This window comes from Erpetoichthys calabaricus, chromosome 3, assembly GCF_900747795.2.
Source record: "Erpetoichthys calabaricus chromosome 3, fErpCal1.3, whole genome shotgun sequence".
NCBI lineage: Eukaryota > Metazoa > Chordata > Cladistia > Polypteriformes > Polypteridae > Erpetoichthys > Erpetoichthys calabaricus.
In genome coordinates, this window is record NC_041396.2 from 314,327,051 (window position 1) to 314,349,330 (window position 22,280).

At 40.7% G+C, this 22,280-nt stretch overlaps 1 protein-coding gene across 3 annotated transcripts in view; it reads right to left on the reverse strand.

Moving 5' to 3' along the window:
* LOC127527249 (trace amine-associated receptor 1-like) overlaps positions 1-22,280 on the reverse strand; it is a 112,721-nt gene that overhangs the window by 12,764 nt on the left and 77,677 nt on the right. The window contains exon 2 of one of the 3 annotated variants that reach the window (XM_051925355.1): positions 21,184-21,389. The exons of the other annotated variants lie outside the window; for them this stretch is intronic. Coding sequence (XP_051781315.1) covers positions 21,184-21,389 — 206 coding nt within the window. The remainder of the gene's footprint in view (positions 1-21,183; positions 21,390-22,280) is intronic. 3 annotated transcript variants of the gene reach the window in all.

Below are 22,280 nucleotides of genomic sequence, written 5' to 3' on the forward strand. Positions count from 1 at the left end.
GAAAGCTAGAATAGAAATCTCAATCTCGTTTTGAACGGTTTAACTGAGGGTGACTCCTTAATGTCATTAGGTAATGAATTCCACAGACGAGGTGCAGCGGCCCTGTCCCTCTTAGTTTTACATTTAGTACGAGAGACAACAAGAAAGAACGTACCGGTAGATCTAAGCTCTCTGGATGGCTGCTGTAGAACACACAATTCAGATAATTAGGCAGGAGCGTATCTATGTATTGATTTAAAAACCAACAGTAAAATTTTAACATCAGTTCTGAAACTAACAGCATCCAGTGTAAAGAGGCTAAAATTAGAGAAACAGAATCAAATTTTCTTGACCCAACCAAAAAACATGCAGCAGCATTCTGGAACAATTAACACCTGCAGATGAGGGATTTGCTGATCCAAGAATACAACGAATTGCAGTAATCAAGCTGAGAAACGATAAAAGCAGGAGTAACTTCTTCAAGATCGCGAGGAGATAAGAAAGGCTTAATATTGGCAAAACCGACAAAGCTGGACAAAGCAACTCTTGAGCACAGAATTGATCTCACTAACAGAAGCATTTATAATAGCCAGCAATACTGGACCCAAGATATCAAGAGGATCAAAAGTAGGTCTAAGTGTGTCAACGGTGCTTCATAGCTGTGAAAGTGAATCAACATCACAGGAGTCCACAACAATGCCATGATTAACAACAGAAGTACATAACCCGTTAAAAGAATGCTGAGCGGAGTTTATTGATTTTTGCTGACAAAGAATGAAAGAAGCTGCTCTCTGAATGAATAGACTATTTAATGCCGTCTCTGAATGGGGTAAATACCTTCATTAATTACATTAAATAAGACCCGCGGTTTCTTAGAATGTGAGGATATCAAATCTGAGAAGTAATCAGATAAGAGGACAATATCCTTTCTCTTCTCAATTGTAAAATATTCTCATGCCATCCTGAAATGAAACTAAAGCAGAAGTACAAATTCATTTGTGCTCCGCCATTTCATCTGCGTTGCCCGGTGTGTTTCTTTTTCCTGAACTGTTTTGCTTTTCTGGACGACTTATGGATTGTGTGTTTAGTGACAAACAGCAGCCATAGCTCGGAGTGTATTTTCTAAAGCTGCTGTACTCTGTGCGTGTGACAATTCTGGTGCCACTCCTGAAGCTGTCATCTTCTAGCATAGCAGACATGTTTATGTGTAACACTGAGGAAGGAAAGTATTTTATAAATAGCATTAAAAAGAAAGGGGTCTGCAGCCCCCACACTACAATGAGGCTGATTCAATTTCATAACACATACAACGGCACATTTAAATGCAGTCCACCACAATAATACAGCAGCAAAAGAATTGTGAAAACGTTCACTTTGGATTACAGCTATTACGTCAAAAAATATGGAACTGTCTAATTTCATTACAATGCCAACAAACCAGGGCACTGCTAAAATGGTAGACACTCTTGGCATCAGGGCTAAGAAACTGGTGGTCAACTTGTTAAAATTGGTGGTCAATGGAGACCTGGTAACTGTTAAGGTCGGGCCCTACTTGTAGCAAAGCACAGCCTGAGACTCTTGAGATGTGGACTTACCATCTTAGTTGTACCACAGTAACTCCATGACTACTTTATGAGAGGAGCAATTGAGCCAAGGCACCACATACATAGCACCCATCACAACAGTCGTCCTTCATCATCGTGTGTGACCACCTCTTGAGGTCACCACGGCTTTACACCTGTGTCAGGAATAGCCAATGAGCCTCAGAGTCTGAAGTTGTGGGGTAGCAAAGGGTCAATGGCTGCTCACGGTTAACAGCTTCTTGGCCGCATATGAAATTTATATAAGCTTCATCCTCCCTCATGTGTGACTTTCACTAAGATATGAGAGCTGGCTGAGTATTGGCATTGAAACGCTGCCCCATGTTTAAGTTCGGCTGGGCACAGACAGTAAAATGACTTCAGTTCACAGACAGGCAATGCACGGCTTATCATCACACCTGCTGTGTCCCGTCTCTTATATTAAAGACAAGCTGTTGGCCGTACAGAAGAAATGAGTAAAGTTGAGGCAGCCTGCTGATGTCAATATGTACTGAATATAAACTGAATATAAAAATCACAGCAGGCCTTTCAGTGAGTATCACAGGTCAGCCTGTAAAAACTAACAGCAGTGCTGAAGATCACAAATAACAGCAGCTTGGGCCGCACTGCGACTGTCTGTGTGTGTCGCTGGTAACCGGTTACTTGTTTAAAAACACACAGTGATAATTAAAGAGTCCCCTGGGGTTCATTAAGAGTGACAAAGAACATCTGACGATAATGAGATGGCAGAGAGGCTGCTGTGATCCCTCTAAAGACTGTTTAAATATCACCTGCAGACGCCTGTGGTCAGGTACAACAGTCTTAGCATGTCTGTGGGTAAACATAGAATTACTGAGGTAAACACAATGAAATTTAAGAAAAGGAAGATTGATTACTGCTTTCCTCATAGTAATGCATCTTGTCTGAAATTAATTTACAAAACAGAAATCTGTGTATTTTTAATATTTTCTTTGTTCTTTTGATTTCAGTCACTATCTTTGGAAATCTTTTTGTCGTCATTTCTGTCTTTCATTTTTGCTGCTCCACATGCAGACTAATGTTTTGATCCTTTCACTCTCAGTGATTGATCTCTTGGTGGGTTTGTTTGTGTTGCCCTTTTCTTTGATTATTCAGATTGAAATCTGCTGGTATTTGAGGTCATTTACTGTTACGTCTATCAGACACTTGCTAACATGTTTCTCAAGTTCTTCTATTGGGTTGCACAGAACTTCTTCACTTTTCAGCACTGCCGTTTCTCTCAGCCGTTACTTTTTGTTATTTATCAGATAAATATTGTGTACGTTCACATGTCTTCCTTTTGATAGGCTCCTGCTGCTTCATACACAGAAGGAGTAAAAGAGTTAAAAATCTAACGCCACAATACAGAGGAGTGTGCTCAGTCATGGGTTTTGATATTTTATTTCTTTGTCATAAATATTTTAGTGAGGATTTGAACACAAGTGTCTTTAAGTGATCATTAACAAATACCTGATGCTTTATATCTGTGTGTTTAGATAAACCTCAGCATGTTGATTTCAAACACATGAAAGTTCTTCATGTCAAGTTGTGCCACTAATCCCAGACAATGCTGTGACTGTCCACTCAGATCCTAAATTTGATTCAGCTCATCGTATTTCCTGATTGTGATGTCTGTTCAGGTGAAATGCCATTATATAAACACACACAGCTGAAGTCATTTTGTGTTAAATTCCTTGACTTTGCTCTCCGGTGTCAGTTCTCGTCTCAGGTTTCTCCTTTTGCACTGAGCTTTATTTTATTTATTCCCCTGACGTCTTTTCTTTTCCCCTAACCACAGACTGACGAGTTGCAGGTTACATAATCCACTCCACTGATGAAGCTGTTGAAAGTGTCTCCCTTCCCAGAATTCTCTTTTCTGCCCTGGTGCACTAATATTGATTATCAGTTTGTCTTTGTAGTGTTGATGCAACATACGAGGAGAACACAAAAAATAAAAAGATCAAATTAGAGACACTCTGACACAATTTTCTTTTGTTTTTATCATGTTCTTTAAATTGTTAAAAGGGTTATAGAATAATTTATTTTTTTACCTTATTAATGCTGTATGCTTTAACTGTAAGCGCACTTTCCATGGCGCAGCTCGTCTACACACAGAAGGAGGACGTGCGGCTGCTACAGGCAGAGGGCCGTTTCACACTGCTTGAATATTCATATACATTTACATATGTCGTATGCATGTTTATAGGATTAAATTTGAAATATGATTAAACAGACATTTCCCTTAATGCAGAGTAACAAACATATTTGTAAATACACTGTATATAAGACTACTGTGGGTTTGCTTTGTGTTTCTGAAATATCACGTGTGGCTTTTGTTAATGAAACACAGGCTTCCCAGTTTATTGGTGTCAGCACATGCAGGGTGTGATGTACTGCACACTAAAACATGTCATGCATCGTCTAACTTGTTACATTTTGTTTTGCCCTTTTACACTGCGTGTTTTATCATAGAAGGGTTTTTGGGGTGACCTTTCCCAACAACACGAGATATTTTTATTTGCACGCCCAGATTTTTTGTTACATAGACCCTCACACATGTCCCCCATTTAACTTCATAATTACTTCAGCTGTGTGTATTTGTATAATGGCATTTCACTTGGACAGACACTACGATCATGAAATGCAATGCACTGAATACAATACAATACAATACAGTTTATTTTTGTATAGCCCAAAATCACACATGAAGTGCCACAATGGGCTTTAACAGGCCTGCCTCTTGACAGCCACCCAGCCTCGACTCTCTAAGAAGACAAGAAAAAACTCCCAAAAAAAACCTGGTAGGGAAAAAGATGGAAGAAACCTCAGGAAAGGCACTTCAAAGAGAGACCCCTGTACAGGTAGGTTGGGCGTGCAGTGGGTGTCAAAAGAAGGGGGTCAATACAATACAATACAATACACAGAACAGAACAAAAAAATCAAATTTAGGATCTGATTGGAGAGTCACAGCATTGTTTGGGATTTGTGACACGACTTGAGAAAGAACTTGACGTGATTGACCTTTATCTAAACACACTGATATAACGTATTTGTGAATGATCATTTAAAAAGACACTTGTGTTTAAATCCTCACTAAAGCATTCCTTATAGATTTGGTCTCGTCCGTTACAGGAGATGGATGTCTGCAGTGGAACTCTGTTTGCAGTGGTGTTCATTTTTCTTTTAGCGTCCCGGGGGAGGTATTGAGCTGTCCATTGCTGCTTCCCCAGAACAGATGCAGCAGGGGCATCCCTGCCGGGCATGGGACCCAGCTGTCCGCCACACAGTATATGCAAGCATATATAAACATGAGCGGTAAGAAAGGGGCTCAGAAAGAAACGGAAAAGAAATCCAAAACTACACCCAAGCCTAGACAGGCATCAAGTCCAAGTCCTACCTCAAGGTGCGGCCTTACAGAGACTGACCTGGGAAAGACAGGCGAAAGCACAGATTTCCTAGGACCCCGGGCCACTTCATCGTCTCCAGTTGAGAGCAAAAGTGGGAGTGAATGGACAAGTGATGCAGGTCACGATAGCTCGTAAATTCCAGAAGATCCATTGAAACTGGAAATGGCCTTCCGCATTTTCATCTACTCCTTGCAAGTCAGGAGCATCGGCTGTAACAGGGATTGTCACTTCACCTGCGGAGCACGAACGCTGAAATTATCTGTCTGAACTGAAGGTAATGATCACTGCAATGGCCACAGCTACCACTCAAGAAAGATATAAAGAAAGAAATAAATGATATGCTCAAGACAAATGAGAAGACAAACAAGAAGCTGTGGCAGGATATTAAAGACCAGGAGAAGTGTGTAAATAATCACTTTGAGGCAATAGTACAGACTCTTCAAAGGACCTGTTCCAAAACTGATCATCATTGACAAGGCTCCTCACTCTTACAGCCTCCATGAATGATCCACAGACCACCGCTTTGTTTGTTCTAAGGTCCTCAAGCCCCTGTAATGTGCAGTACAAGCAGTCTTAGACAATAGCGGTATCTGTTTTATCTCCCTTCTCACTGCCCATCTCTGCCTCATATCTTCAAATGCTCAGGAAATTCCCAGTAAATATAATCCCTCACTCCTGGTGTGTCCTCATTCATCTTAAAACAAGCTGTCATGGTGGTATCTCTATCTCTACTCCTATCCAATGTCCATACTTTGTTTTCCTCCCTAAATACAATGTGATGCTCCCAAGTCAAGTCAACTGCTAACTGCATTATTGTATGCGAATGCTCACAGATATCAAATCCAAACCACCACCACACTGCCTTGGAGGTGCTAATATACCGAGGGTTCACGAATTGCCTAATTTCATCATCATCAATAGTCATGTGCCTTATATGTGTATTTGAAGACGTACTTCACACTCTTCACTGTAGCACAGATCTCTACATTACAGGTTGTAATTTATTAACCACTCATTCTTCGGTGTCCTTCCAGTAATCTTCACTCTTCATCACTGCCTATTTTTCAGATATCCATCAACACTGGCTGATGTCTCCTCCTATTATTCCTTTAGGAAATTCTTTGAGCATTGACCCTCTACCATAAATAGAGCTGACAGATTCAAATGACCACATGGACTGTGGATTACAATTTTAACTTTGATCACAAGAAGGAGAGGGTCTTGTGCAGGGAATGCCAGCTCAGCACTTACCAACCTGTTGATAACATCATCTCTCATGGCTTATCTCCACTGCTGTGAAACAGAAGGATGTGTGCCTGACACAGACCTCTCTTCTCAAACTCAATAACGTGGACTTTGTCACAGTCACTCTTAGTATCTGCTTCTGCATGATATCATCGATAATCTCCTTTAGCTGAAGATGAAACACTCCTACATCTCCTTGTCTTTGGCCTGGCCCTAGAGTTTTAGTAATCTCCTGCCACCGCAGATTACACATCATTGTAGGTCAAAGTTCAGGTGGCCCATATCTAAAATAAAATGAAATCAAGTCCTGATAGGAAGAATACAGATGTGCAATCTGTTGAGGGGTCCAGGGTCCTCCTGCTCTGTTCTGTTTATTGTTAACGTTCCTATCTGGTATCTAACTTATGAGAAATAAAGAGCGGCTCCCACAATTTTCACCAAAGGACGCGTTTGGTCTGCTCATTTGAAGGGTGGGATATGACGGGTAGGGTCTTAAATCCAAAGTAAATTTTGGTTGTTCAAAAATAATAATGATAATAATACAATTTATGTAATTCTTCAGACATTACAAGATGAAACAGAATATTACATATCCATAAATGATGACAGTCCTGTAGTTAAAAATTCTGTGAAAACATATATAAAGGGGCGACATTATCTTTACTAAAATTTTATGCACAAATTCTTTAACATAGAAACAAAGTACAATGGCCAATGAAGTCTTTTTAATATTATAAAGTTTAAGTTATTATATAATCTTTTTGATCTTCTAACAACATGTACTGAACTTTATAAAATGTCACTATGAAAGTTTTTATACTTTTCAGACACTTGGCAATGTACAGTGGTAAGAACTACGAGGCCTTGACCGGCAAGGTGAAGACAATTAATGGAGAACCGCTAAGTTGTACCCGTGTGAAAATGTCCGCTACGTCAGACTTGCTTTCTCATGTGAACGTGAAACTACGTGAAATGAGGCGGCAGAGCTAATCACAGCCCCAAGATGTACAGGTGATTCACAAATGAGTGTGTGTGCCAGAGGATGGACTGCTTCTCTGCCCAGGGTTGGGTCTGATCAGCCATTTGAAGTGGCTGGGAAAGACTTGTCCCCTCACTCCAATGCAATTGTTATAAGTGACTGTAAAATGTGACAAATGTCCTGGATTGTTCTGATTGGGACTTGTGCTTTATAACTGGTGCTGAATGCTGTATGGCTGAGGAGAGAAGAAGAGCATTCTGACAGCATTATGGAACCACCTCAGGATGGAGAGACATTCCATCACAGGGCACAAATGTGCAAATAACTTCCACTCTAATTGGGACCAGTACCATTAAATAATAAATACAAATCTTCAACGGACAGAGTACCATTTATTCAAAGGAAAATTGAGTGAAAAACTATGAATATTTATTCTTTGTAAGTAGAACATTGCAACATTTGAAACATTTTGATGAGAACAGGCCATTCACCCCAAAAACATTGACAGTTCTTTCAACATTATTCCTCCAGAATAACATTAGGTCGAGTCTTGGAGGTCCCTAAAGTCCTATCCTCTACCAGACTGCTTGGTAAATTATACGTAGTGTGACAATAATTTAGAGGTGGCAAGAGTTTAATATTCTGGTTTGCAGTGCATATTGAAAACTGTAAGCATTTGTTTAAGAAATGTCATGAAGAGAGCTACTGAAATGGTTAAGTAAATTAAAGATAAGAATGTGCTGGGAGAAGGTTGATGTAATACACAAAATGTACCAGGAGCTGATTAAGAGATCAGCAGATGTCCTGCAAACAACAAGGGTGGACTGTTGTCACATACACAGGGATTTCAAGGGTAATAGCAAGAGACAGGAGAAGAACAAAAGTGTAGAAGAATAAATGTTTATTTGGGTGTAAGTGAACGAACTGATCAGAGCAAATATATACGTTAATCAGCACTGTTCTGTAAAGTCAGTTCTTTATAAAAGAGACCTCTGCCCTGATTTTAGTGACCATTCTGTAACAGACTGCTGTGATTTTTGCTCCCTCTTCAGCATTTACTGTAAAGAAATAAAAGACACAATGAACAAGATTCCTCCTGCCTGGTGCCTGGTTCCGGTCTCAAAGAGGTTTAATCAAACTTGTCCTATCGTAGAGGATAAGTTTCTTTCTTTAATTAATGTTTATTTCTTCCACAGTTTTGGTATCCAAATGTGAGGTGGTTTGATTCTTGCTGAAGAAAGACACCCGGCAGACTGGTGATCTCAAGTGAAGCGAGGCTGACGAGATAGCTTCATTCAGTAGGTCTGCACCCAGCAAACGTTAGGAGGGGCCTGTTGGTATCTGCATGGGACTGAAGACTCTGGAGGACGCTGTAACGGTTGTCACATATTGTTTTGTTTGTGTGCTTTTAACTGTTTCTGCTGCTTGCCCTTTAAAGGTGATGTCCAATGCAAGTAATGTCTGTGGGATATCTCTTTAAGGGGAGTAGGGGTCCAAACAAGGCCTGGGGGTCCTTGCCAAAATGAACTGGGGTGTGACTTAAGGAAGAACCCTCTTTAAAAGGCGAGGAGGCACGTATTAAGGAGGAATAAAAAAAGGGAAGGAGGTCGAGAAAGTTTAAAGGAAGAGGAGTGGTGCGTTAAAGTCGATTTAAGGAAGGACCTGGGAAAGTGACTTGGTAAAGGAGTTAACGGTAAAAGTTCGTTAGGCTCCATTGTAATACCGATTGGACTCAACGAAAAGGAACGCTGGCTAATCGGTAATAATCTTGGAGTTCACGGCTTCACTTTACATTTGTGCTGCGGGCGGCGGCCATTAAAGGACGCTAACACCGAAACAACCGGGTGCTACGGATTCAGCTTGTGTCAAGGAATCGTTCGCCAGACCGGTGAGATTACTTCTAAATTACCTTTTAATACAGTGTACGAGTCAGCGAAGTTTAACTGACTGGATTGCTGGATTTGTCACTGACTTCCCAGGCCGGGTGGATTAAGACTTTATCGACAAGACTGTAATATAAAAGGGACTGGGGATCACGGGTGGATTGGGTGAGCGGGTATCTGACTCATATTTGTATAATATTTGTATATATGTGTATTTATGGGTATTTAGTCGGTTAGGTTCTGTGAATTAGTTGGGGATATTGATAAGTAGGTTATATCTGTTTCTCTTCCTGGGTTTTTCTTTTTCTGTGTGTTCTTGCTTTTTTTCTGGATTTCTTTTTGTATATTTATAGAAGGGTAAAAGGGGGACTTATTAATTAGGATTTATTTGATTTATAAATATTCTTTTGTTTTTTAAAATACTTGTTGGGGTGATTATTTTTTTTTTTTTGTATAAATTCTTAAACAACTCCTTCTGGGGACTTCAAATAGGTGCTCAGGTTCTGTCGAGTTCCTTCAATAATATAATTACTTTTCCTAAGAATAGGAGTTTTTTCTGTGTGGCGGGCTCCTTATCCATAGTAAGAGGGAGGCGCTACAACGCGACCGTAGAACCTACTCGGGTAGGAGAAGGCTTGTTCATTTGTTCATTTACACTCTTCCTGTGTTTTAGACAGATCAGCAGCCATCTACACCCCACATCGTGAACTCCCACTTCCTGTAGTTTGATACCCGATGTCTCATGTGGTACCTTATCAAATGCTTTATGAAGACTGAATAAGTAACATCATTTCAACAGGTCTGATTATATCTTTTTGTTTCTTCCTCAAAGAATTCCAGCATATTAGTAAGACATGACCACCGTCGACTGAACCAATACTGATTTTTCAGTAAAAGTCCTGCTCTTGCCATGTGCTGCTTAAGCTTCTCCTTAGTAATTCCTAGCATGAACTTTCCTATGATGCATGATAAGTTTACTGGCCCATAGTTACTTGGCCAGTTTTTTATACCCTGTCTACATAATAAGATAGTATTTGCAAAGCATCTGCACTGATAGACCGGAAAGAAAAAAGAGTTACCAGCTGCCTGGAGCAGAACTTCGAACAATAGAACGTGCCAGTCCCATGTCACCGCTGCTTGGCACAGCCAATCAGTGCGCCAAAAACAGGAACTCTGTGAGCGCATAGGAACTAGAGCTGTAGACTTGGTCGCTGTCTTGTTCTGTGATGGTACTTAGAAGCTCAACCAGCAGTGTGCCATTTCAGAGTACAGGAAGTTAATGTTTGCATCCCCACAGGATCTGTGATGACTTGGGGGTCCATCTCTGTTACTACAATGAATACATGCAGAACAAGCAAGTCTTTCCATAATATTCTCATTATGGTCACTTAATGTACCCCTTGTGGGGTGTAAATCCATGTGGAGTACCAATCAGGTAGTGACATGCGTGTTTACGCCTTAAATTATTCATCATGCGTGAAGCAGATCAGTCAGCTGTGTAAAGTGTGAGGTGGAGTCCACTTAGAGTACTGGCCATGCCATCAGGGGGTGACACCTCCATTGGTGAGTTACTGACTGAGGTGTTCTGAATGGCAGTGATACACTCCTGGCTCTCATGTTTCCACACAGGACTTGACCCAGGTGTCCCACTTTTGTTTGTCACAATGTAACTTTATATGATGACAGCTTGTGTGTTGAGAGCACATCACTGTAGCTCATCAGTATACTGTCGTGTATTAAGACTGGGTGTGTAAACTCAGCTGCGTCAAGTTCACGTTAAAGACTTTGTGAAAACACCACAGGCCTTTCACCGTATCCTTGAGGAAACACAGTCCAATGTGTGGGGTCTGAATAACTCACAGCTGTCATGGTGGGCTAAACCCAAAAAGAATGAACTGCAGGCATTCACAGCTGTATAAATGACTGTGCCCACTGGCAGAGATGCTATCCTGAGTGGTGGGCTTCTTGTTATATTGGCCATGTTGTTGCTCATCTAACTGTTCACTGGTCCACCCCGATGACTGTGGTCCTCCAAAACTGCATGACATGTTGTTTTTCCATCAAGGGGTTTGTTCTCAGTGTTGTACCTGATATCCCCTCACAATATTTACAGACATGGCCCCCTGTACACCAAACGTAGCACAAGGGGCTGCAGGCTTTCAAAAAGAACGAGCAGAATGGCCGACATCTTCATTTAGGACATGCTGTGAAGTATTTTTAAGGGCATTCTTGCCTGTTTTAGTCATTATTGTGTTGATTGGACCCTTTATACGTTTTATATTCGTATTTCAAAGCCACTGGAAGAACAGCACTTGTGCCTCAGGCTTCATCAGAGACAGAAGTTCTACAACTACATCATCGACTTCAATGAACCTCATTACTTAAACTGTACATTTTTAATCTAATTCTTACGAAGGGAGACATTGTGGAAGGTGATACTAATTCCTTACAATAATGTAATTCTTACTACTCCTCCTGACATTAATTGTGAACTTTCATTCAAGTCTGAAGTGTACTGATGAAGCTTGAAAGGTCTTTATTGTGTAATAAACTGGAAAGCAGGGTGTGTGTTTTACAAGAGGTGTGTAAGAAGTCCTGTAAGTGCAGGTGTGTTTACAAGGCCACATGTAACCAGGATAAGGCGAGGAACCTGCATTATTAAAAATCACGTGTAAGTAATCTGGAGTTCTCAAAGCTCTCCAATGTCAAACTGAGCTAAAAAGAGTTCAACACCATCATCAGCCACAGAAACAGAAGCCTGTGATCATCTCCTTGTGTTTCTTAAATATATTTAAACAAAGGGACACTTTATGAATGTGTTCTCCTTGGCTGTGTGACTGAGCCCTGCATATGTTAGTACAGACTCCCCTACAGATTCACCTCCTAGCACACTCACTGACTGCATCACTGATCTCAAGCTATGGATTGAAAATAACTTTCTCAAACTTAATGCCAATAAAACGGAAGTGTTACTGGTCGGCCCAAACTCCCAACTTTCTAAGGCATCCAACTTCTCTGTTTCTGTTGATGGTCCACTTGTCAAACCTGCTCCTGTTGTCAGATATCTTGGTGTTTTGTTTGATTCCTCACTTAACTTTGAGCTACACATTAGGTCTCTTTCCTAAATTTCATTCTATCATCTCTGTCACATTGCCCGCCTCCGTCCATTTCTGTCCTTTAATGAGGCTCAAACTCTGGTTCATTGTTTCATAAAGTCTCGTATTGATTACTGCAATTCCCTCTTCATCGGCCTCCATAAATCTACACAGAGGCTACAGTGCATGCAGAACTCGGCAGCCACACAAAGCGTTTTGCTCACATCCCCCCTGTTCTCTCCCAGCTTCACTGGTTATCAGTGCCATCAAGGATTAAATTCAAGATTCGTCTTCTCACCTTCAAGGCCCTACATAACCTTGCCCTCCTCTACCTCACTCAGCTCCTTACACTCCTTGTCACTCTCTCAGGTCCTCGAGCACCAATCTCCTTACTGTCCCACACACCAGACTCTCCACCCTGGGAGGGCAGGCAGCTCCTTCAGTGTTATGGCCCTTCAACTCTGGAACTCTCTTCCTCAGTCTCTCTGAGTTTGCTCCTCTTTCTTTACTTTTAAATCTCAACTGTAAACTTTCCTCTTCTTTTGTCTGTTGTGTAAATTTTTTTTTTACTGTATGTAAAGCGACTTTGGGTTTGTGAAAGGCTTTCTATAAATGCAAATTATTATTTTTATTAAAGGGGCGTCATACCGGCACGTGTGCTTCTTGCATTACACCCAGTGCTGCTGGGTAATCTGTTTTTTTCACCTGTATTATTATCATTCTTTATTTTAATATTATTTATTGTATCAGTATGCTGCTGCTGAAGAATGTGAATTTCCCATTGGGATTAATAAAGTATCTATCTATCTATCTATCTATCTATCTATCTATCTATCTAATAATAATAATAATAATAACTGGGAGGGATGCGTGTGTGCGAAGTACAGTAATCCCTCGCTATATCACGCTTCGCCTTTCGCGGCTTCACTCTATCGCGGATTTTATATGTAAGCATATTTAAATATATATCGCGGATTTTTTGCTGGTTCGTGGATTTCTGCGGACAATGGGTCTTTTAATTTCTGGTACATGGTTCCTCACTTGGTTTGCCCAGTTGATTTCATTCAAGGGACGCTATTGGCAGATGGGTGAGAAGCTACCCAACTTACTTTTCTCTCTCTCTCTCTTGCGCTGACATTCTCTGATCCTGACGTAGGGGGATTGAGCAGGGGGGCTGTTCGCACACCTAGACGATACGGACGCTCGTCTAAAAATGCTGAAAGATTATGTTCACGTTGCTCCCTTCTGTGCAGCTGCTTCGTAAAGCGACATGCTGCACGGTGCTTCGCATACTTAAAAGCTCGAAGGTCACATATTGATTTTCGATTGTTTGATTTTCTCTCTCTCTCTCTCTCTCTCTCTCTCTTTCTCTGCTCCTGATGGAGGGGGTGTGAGCTGCCGCCTTCAACAGCTTTGTGCCGCGGTGCTTCGCATACTTAAAAGCCAAACAGCCCTATTGATTTGTTTGCTTTTCTCTATCTCTCTGAAATGATCTGCTCCTGACGCGCACTCCTTTGAAGAGGAAGATATGTTTGCATTCTTTTAATTGTGAGACGGAACTGTCATCTCTGTCTTGTCATGGAGCACAGTTTAAACTTTTGAAAAAGAGACAAATGTTTGTTTGCAGTGTTTGAATTAAGTTCATGTCTCTCTACAACCTCCTGTGTTTCTGCGCAAATCTGTGACCCAAGCATGACAATATAAAAATAACCATATAAACATATAGTTTCTACTTCGCAGATTTTCATCTTTCGTGGGGGGGTTCTGGAACGCAACCCCCGCGATGGAGGAGGGATTACTGTAAAGACACTCGCAGGCTGACAGAGTGCAGTGGACTTGTGCAAACTAGAAAATCCTTAAGTGTTACCCGTTTAACGGTTTATAGGGTTACTTAACCAGGTAATTCACTGATAAATCTACCTCTGATAACCTGGCATTTACATGGCATTTTACAGACCAGGGATCTGTGAATAACCGCATTATTGAGGTGCATGGCAACACACTCACAGGCTATAGAAGAAACTTGTATACTGAACATGTGTGAACAGTTTGATAAAGGCCTCCATTTGTTAATTAATATCATGGCCTGTGGTTCATCCAGAATTAGAAAGGGTAACACTTGAGTTTAGCTGCAATATTTAGGTAAAAATGAATTTATTACTCATACTAGCTGTGTGTGGTCTTCAGGACAAAAAGCAACCCAATGGCTCCACAGCAGTTTTATTATATTAGAGAAGTTACAGAGACGTCAGCTAACTGGGCCGGGCAGGTCGTGTCTTATCTGAGATGGACGTGTAGTCGAGTGCAGCTGTGGCACAAATTGAGCCGGACAGGCTGGAACCGGTCTCAGGTAAACGTATGGTAGCTCGTTGTGTGAATGTACAACATGCATGTAGCACAAAGCTGAGTTTGTCTGCTTGGGTTGAGTGAGAAGTGAGGGGCATGCAAGTGCTGAAAAACGTTAAAAGTTCAGGCATGCGCCATCTTACAAAGGGCAAGTCACACTTGTATAAGCTTCTACATCTTCACACCAACTCCCATGGCTGTGGTTGATGCAAGCGGAGTGGACTTCTCCACACACACACACACACACACACACACACACACACACAGGCCTTTCATTTATATGTCTAATACTGTTATGTACCAAGACCTTCATGATGGCTTCTTTTGGTCTAAATAATAATTGTAAAGTGCCAGTAAATTGGCTGTGAGCAGCACTGGGTGCAGGACAGGATGGAGTGTCAGACCACCACTGGGCACATCCTCAGCTCATTTTAAACCACTGATTTAATGTGCTGCTCACTGTTATGTTCAAAGAATGTTAAACTGTCCATAAAAAACAAAGAAACAAACAGCAGTTACAGGGAGAAGAAGCAAACTGCAGAGAGCCAGCAGCTGGACCACTGTGGAGCTGTGAGGAGAGACCACTGAAGACCCTGAGCGGCTCTGGACAAACAAATATAATGAAGACATCTGTGATTTGATGAACTCATTAGAGAATTAGGAACTGAAAAGAACAAATAAATGTAATACTTCAAAGAACAGCATTGTGCACAATTCTATAGAAACAGCGGAACTTAAACCTTTAACAAAGGAATTACATTTGGATGAGAACTCTCTTCCTGTCATTACTGTTTAAAATATTTTTTATAATTGTTTTATAAGTTTTACTTATTGTTAAAAGCACCCTTGACTGATTTTGAATCATCTTTATAATCCTCGTGCTATTCCATCTAATAGGGTTGCTGCAGTGAAATATTTTGTACAGACTGCACACACAATACACATGCAGACATTTTTTCTGTATTTCATTAACACAGTACAAGTTGTCTCTTTAGCAGTTTTTAAAGAATTAAAGTGAATTCCTTGTAAAAATACTCCACACTTTCAGAGGATGTCCCCTCAAATGACAAGTGCCTGTGTTTACATATCATCAGCCAGGGCAGGAAGAAGTTGGTTCAGGTTGTTGGGAACTTGACGTGACATTATTCAGGATACAACGGTCAATGACTGCTTCTGCAGTGGGAGTAAGAGAAAAAGCATTAGGCAACAGCACCAACCCCTGGTTGGGAGTGTAATTACATTTATATGAGCCTTGAAGTTGTCTCCTAAGCATGTGTGTGACATGGCCCACCCAGCCCAGACCAGTTGGGTCAGGTAGCCCAAACCGTGAGGCCATATCTCAGAGAAAGCACATCAGCATTGACATGGAGAGAACAGTGACGATCTAGGACTTTGAATTTAAATGACCGAAGGTCCAAGAAACATCGAGTGACATGTTTGTTTGACTATTTGTGCAGCGCCATCCACTATAAAGTTGCATGGTCGATGACTAGAGTGAATTCATGGCCATGCAGGTAGTACCTCAGTTGAAGAATAGCTCACTTATTCACCAATACTTCCCTTTCCATAGCCGCATACCTGGTTTCAAGGTCCAATAGTTTCTGGCTCAGCAACACGATGGGGTGTTCTACACAAACGACACTCTTGGTCAACACGGCACTGACCTGTGTCCAAAATGTCATCCTGGGCAATAAAAGGCAGAGAAAAATCCAACAATACAGGTGCAGGTGTAAGGGCCTGTTTCCATTTTTTCACCCCAAACCACTATATTAGGAGCCCTCTTGTTTGTCAGGTCTGTCAAGGGCATGGCCCTCTAAGAAAAATGAGGTACACACCTGCAGTAGTACCCCACAAATGCCAGGAATGCTTGTACGTGCCGCCTGGTTTGTGGACAGGGTCAGTTGAGTACAGTATTAACTATGGTACACTGTGGTTGAATTCTACTACCTGCCACCCTATAGTGCAATTATTTGGCATAAATTAATCCAAAATAATCTTAATGCCACTGTTATATAGAGTGAGGAGCACCCCTCAACCCTGCTGCATGTGTTCCATGTCATTCTAGTAGGCAGCACTATAAGAGTTGTGAGCCATAGCTCTCTGTTCACCAGACATTAGAAGGTGGCTGGTGTCCTGTGTAACCCAAATGGGAGGACTCGATACTGCCAGTGACCACTAAGGGTGCTAAATATTTTTTTTTTTTCCTTGATGAATTCCTTTAAGGGAATTTGCCAATACCCTTTTGTCATATGAAGGGTGGTCAAATATCATGCTGTTTTGAGTTGCTTGAGGAGTTTGTGCACTCACAACATCAGATATGCATCAAAACAGGAAACATGCTGACGTAAGTCATTGCTAAAGTGCTGACTGCCATCGGCCTTTGGGACCAATACAATAGGACTGCACCAGGGAAAACTTTCCTCAATCACTCCTAGATCATGCATTTGTTTGACCTTAAGTTTCACTTCTGCACATTTTGCTTCTTGGAGTGTTTACGTGCGTTCTCAGACAACTACTTCTGGGTCAGTTATGATGTCATGTTCAAGCAGAGAGGTCCGAGCAGGACTTTCATTAACCGCTTCTCAGATGGACAGGATATCTGCTTTGAACGCTCGTCACTGTTTGGGTTGTTTAACCAAATAGCCAACCAGTCCCTTCCTTTCCTTAATTTCATAGCACCCTTGCCAATGAACCAATTATTTGGAATAGGAAGTGTGAGAAGCTTGACCTGATCTCTGGGAGCAAACACTAGGAGCATCTTACCATGGTTATAGATTTGGGCTGATTGCGCATGTTCCATATAAGCTCTTAGTATTGGTCTGATTTTACCAAATATATTGCATAATTTTGTAATATATTTGAAGATATTTTTGGAAGGGGGCACCTCACCTTTCCATCCATCTTTGAATATATCCAATAATCCCTGAGGTTCTTGCCCTTATGAAAGTGCATAAGGTTAAAAAAACTATAGAGGCTTGTGGGACTTCCTGGTATGCAGATAGCAAGAGGGGTAGTAACTGATCCTAGTTAGGAGCCCTCTTCTTTGTCAGGTCAGCCAAGGGCACAGCCCTCACAGAAAATTGAGGTACAAACCCACCTTGAGAAGCATGTGCTTGTGCATCTTATTAAGCTGTTTGACTAGACCATCAGGCTGAGAATGGTACACTGAAGTCTTAAGGTGCTTGATTTGGAGCAATTTGGCAACCTCCCTGAATATCTCTGAGGTAAATGGCCTCCCTTGGTCCGTTAGGACCTCCTTTGGGATATGCGTGATGACCCCTACCAGTGCCCATGCGATGCTTCTGGACTTGTCTTGTTTTAAGGGGATAGCCTCTGGATACCATATAGCATAATCCAATTTATGTCCTTGGGCGGAGAGAATCTACTATGTCCACCCTGATACGTTCAGAAGTTCATATATCTATCAGAAGAATGGAACAAGAGGAGCATGGTCTTTTCTAGGAATCTGTCTCAGTTGACATGCCAGACACGAAACACAAACACGTCGGATCTCCTCATTAATTCCCTGACAGTAAAATCAAACTTTTATCAATTCGAGTGTTTTCTCAGTTCCAACATGGCCACCCAAGAGGTTTGTGTGTGCTAACTCACAAACCTGCCACCGGTAAGATTTTGATACCAGCAACAACGACCTCAACTCACCCTCATGTTCTGACAAATGACATAATAAATCATTTTAAAATACAAAGTAGGGTTCTGGTGGCATGGAGTGGGTGGTACACTGTCAGTTAACTTAAGTAAATCGTCATTCCACTGTTCTCTTTTAAAAGATGCTGATGTTTGTGGATATTGACATTGAAGTTCTGAGAGCAAATCAGGCCTGACCTCCCTGGGTGGAGTTATTGCCAACATCGGTTCGCTTGTGGCCTTGATAGCAAGTACATGATATAAAACATAATAAAATCAAATTACAATGTGTCATGTTTGTCTTTTTTATTTTGTGATCTCCTTGTGTGTTGTATCAATACATCCAAAAAAAATTACTTGTCCACATTAGTGCATCTGGACAATAAACAGAATTCTGGGAAGGGAGACACTTCAACAACTTCATCAGTGTAATGGATTGTGTAACCTGCTACTCGTCAGCCTGTGGTTAGGGGAAAGAAGAGACGTCAAGGGAATAAATAAAATAAAACTCAGTGCAAAAAGGAGAAACCTGAGACGAGAACTGACACCAGAGAGCAAAGTCAAGGAATTTAACACAAAATGACTTCAGCTGTGTGTGTTTATATAATGGCATTTCACCTGAACAGACATCACAATCAGGAAATTCGATGAGCTGAATCAAATTTAGGATCTGAGTGGACAGTCACAGCATTGTCTGGGATTAGTGACACGACTTGACACAAAGAACTTTCACGTGTTTGAAATCAACAAGCTGAGGTTTATCTAAACACACGGATATCAAGTGTCAGGTCTTTGTTAATGATCACTTAAAGACACTTGTGTTCAAATCCTCACTAAAGCATTCATTACAAAGATATAAAATATCAAAACACACGAATGAGCGCACACCTCTGTATTGTGTCGTTAGATTTGTAAAAGTCTTACCAAGATAACTGAACACTTTCTGAGCCATTGTGCTCTACAACAACCCAGCAGCCATTTGACAAATGAAAGAGAAAGAAAGAAAACCTGAACAATCTGATGTGAAAAGGAATAAATATGGTGATAAGCAGGCAATTACTGACATACAAATGTGATTTCTTTATTAAAGGTTTAAGTTTCTCTGTTTTTATAGAATTGAGCACAATGCTCTTCTCTTAAGTATTAATTGTATTCTGTATGCACCTAATAAGACTTCACAAATATTAACAAATGTCAGTCTAAAGGAGCAAATCCTACGTTTAATTGTGGACATCAAACCTCATTTGACCTTCTCAGTCGTCCATTTCAGTTCCTCACAGTCACCTCAGTGTCATTTAGTGAGCCAGCAGTGTGAGGAGTGAAGGCCGACTGCTCCGTCTGCACTCGTCTGTTGTCTGCTGCCTTAGTGAGGAGGAGTGCGGATTAAAGTGCAGGAATAGGAAACATTAACTTCACAATAAAATGAGGAGTTTAGTTTGACACAAAAGTAAAACAATAAAGGAACATTTCGTAGAATTTGACTCTTAAGCAAATCCCCACCCGCCTGACCAAAGCTGAACAGAATGTCAGCCGTCGTCTGAGCTCAGCTGTGTTTCACAACTGAGTTTTTAGTTGTGAAATCTTAAAGTCTGTGTAAATTATAACTCCAGATGTTAAAAGATCTTTATATTTCCAGCTATTAGGTAAAATTCAGCACATTACTTAATTTATGATCAGAAAAATAATTCCCTCCCAAAATAATGGAAATAGCAATAATCATTTTACAATGTAAAAATAAAAAATTATTTATGGGAATTGCCAGGAGTCTCCTACATTTTCAGTTCTGTTTATTACATATTCAAATAAGAAGAATCAGATTTATGATAATAGTTGTGGTGAAATAAAGAATAATCATAAACAGCGTACACTTTACACACGCTTGCGCCAGCACCATCTACCCAAAGCACCATGATGTTCCAACAATGATGGATGGATTAAAAGCCAGAAGTCTGTATGACCATCAGCATCAAGTGACTCCGTGAAAAACCCAAACTACAAAGAGGACTATTTCATTTATGTTAGGTAGAATGCCCAAAGGGGACTGGGTGGTCTCATGGCCTGGAACCCCTACAGATTTTATTTTTTTCTCCAGCTTTCTGGAGTTTTTTTTTGTTTTTTCTGTCCCCCCTGGCTATCGGACCTTACTCCTCTCTATGTTAACTAATGTTGTCTTATTTTAATTTCTTATTTTGTCTTTTATTTTTCCTTTCTTCATTATGTAAAGCACTTTGAGCTACTTTTTTTATGAAAATGTGCTATAGAAATAAATGTTGTTGTTATACACCAATAGAGTACAATTGTAACAAAAACAATACAGCGAATATGAAATGATTGTATTGTTAAGAAATACGTCCAAGTATTGCACTGCTACTATGAAAAATGAGCAAAGGAATAATGTGCAAATAATATTAAACATCTAAGCTGAGAAAATTAAATTTTTTATTTTAACATTTACAGTAAATTGAGCACTGAAGAAGCTGAACTAAATATTTTACAAGTCAGGATGATTTTCAGTGCTTTTCTGAACCAGGAATACATAAAAGCATATAGAATTGGATTAACTGCATAATTCACTTCACTGACCAACACCAAGACATTCCTGATGAGATATGTGATCATGTTACTACCATGAGTAAAAAAATTGTACACATAAAGAGGCAGCCAGCAGATAATAAAAGCCCCCACGACTACTCCTAATGTTTTTGCGGCTTTTCTTTCAGACGGTTTTGATATTTTACTGTCACTCAACTCCTCAGTTTGCCTCTTTTCTATCATACAGTTGATGGCTCTTGAATGGCTTCTTGCAACTACAAATATTCTCATATAAAAAACAATCATCAGTGAATAAGGAATAAAAACAGTTATGAGTAAAATAAAAATGATCATTTCATCATAAGTGAATACTGCACAAACTCCTTCACATGTCTCTACATCAATATAACTCAAACTTAAACCTATGACTATAATTAAAACTGCAAACAGCCACACTACAGCAATGCTGACCTTTGCAACAGTTAAAGTTATTTTTGAGCTGTAAAAGAAAGGATGGCAGACAGCAATGTAGCGATCAATGGATATTAAAGCAACATTATATACAAGTACAGTATTGAGAATATTTACAAGTGCCTGATATAAATAACAATAAATTACTGCAAAGTACCAGCAAGTTTCAATCAGGAGAACCAAAGAAAAGGGCATCACAAAGAAACCTGATAAGAAATCGGCCGTTGCGAGTGAAAGGATCAGAAGATTAGTCGGCGTGTGCAGCTGAACAAAATGAGAAATAGAAATAATGACAAGAAGATTTCCAAAGACCGTCGAGAAAAGCAAAAGACACGAGAAAGTGTAATAAAGTCCATAAATTTCAGTTTCAAAAATCAGTTTATAACAAGATGCATTACTGTGAGGATAACAATGACCAAATCTCAGTTGTTTAAACTCCATATCTGTCCCTGACTGAGCCGTCCTGCCTGCACACTGAGATGTTTATACACTGAGGCCCTGCGACTGCCATATTCTCTCTGCTGACGTAATTCACATGAGGCGTCTCTCTGCTGTGTTTGCTTCACAAATTCTCTCAGGATGTTTGTTTGTTCATTTCAGTTCTTACTCACTAATGAGTTCATCAAATCTCAGATGTCTTCATTATATTTGTTTGTCAGGAGCCGCTCAGGGCTGCGGTGGTCTCTCCTCACAGCTCCACAGTGGTCCAGCTGCTGGCTCTCTGCAGTTTCCTTCTTCTCCTCTGTCTGCTGTTTTTGTTTTTTTGTTCTCAGTCACTTTGACTTTCTTTCCTCATCACAGCGAGCAGCACATTAAATCAGCAGGTTCAGATGAGCTGAGGTTGTGCCCAGTGGTGGTCTGACACTCCATGCTGTGCTGTGCTGCTCAGAGCCCCTCTGACTCCTCCATGGAGTGTGCTGGACCACCCTGTGCTCATGAGAGGCCCTCACACACACACACACACACGCACACACACACATACAGTGTACAGTAACAGCTGTGTGTTTTTGTCTTTTCCGGACCCTCACATTAAATTCCAAACAGTATTCCCCCCGTTGCTCTCTGTCAGTCTGATGTTGTGCTGATTGTCTTTGTCT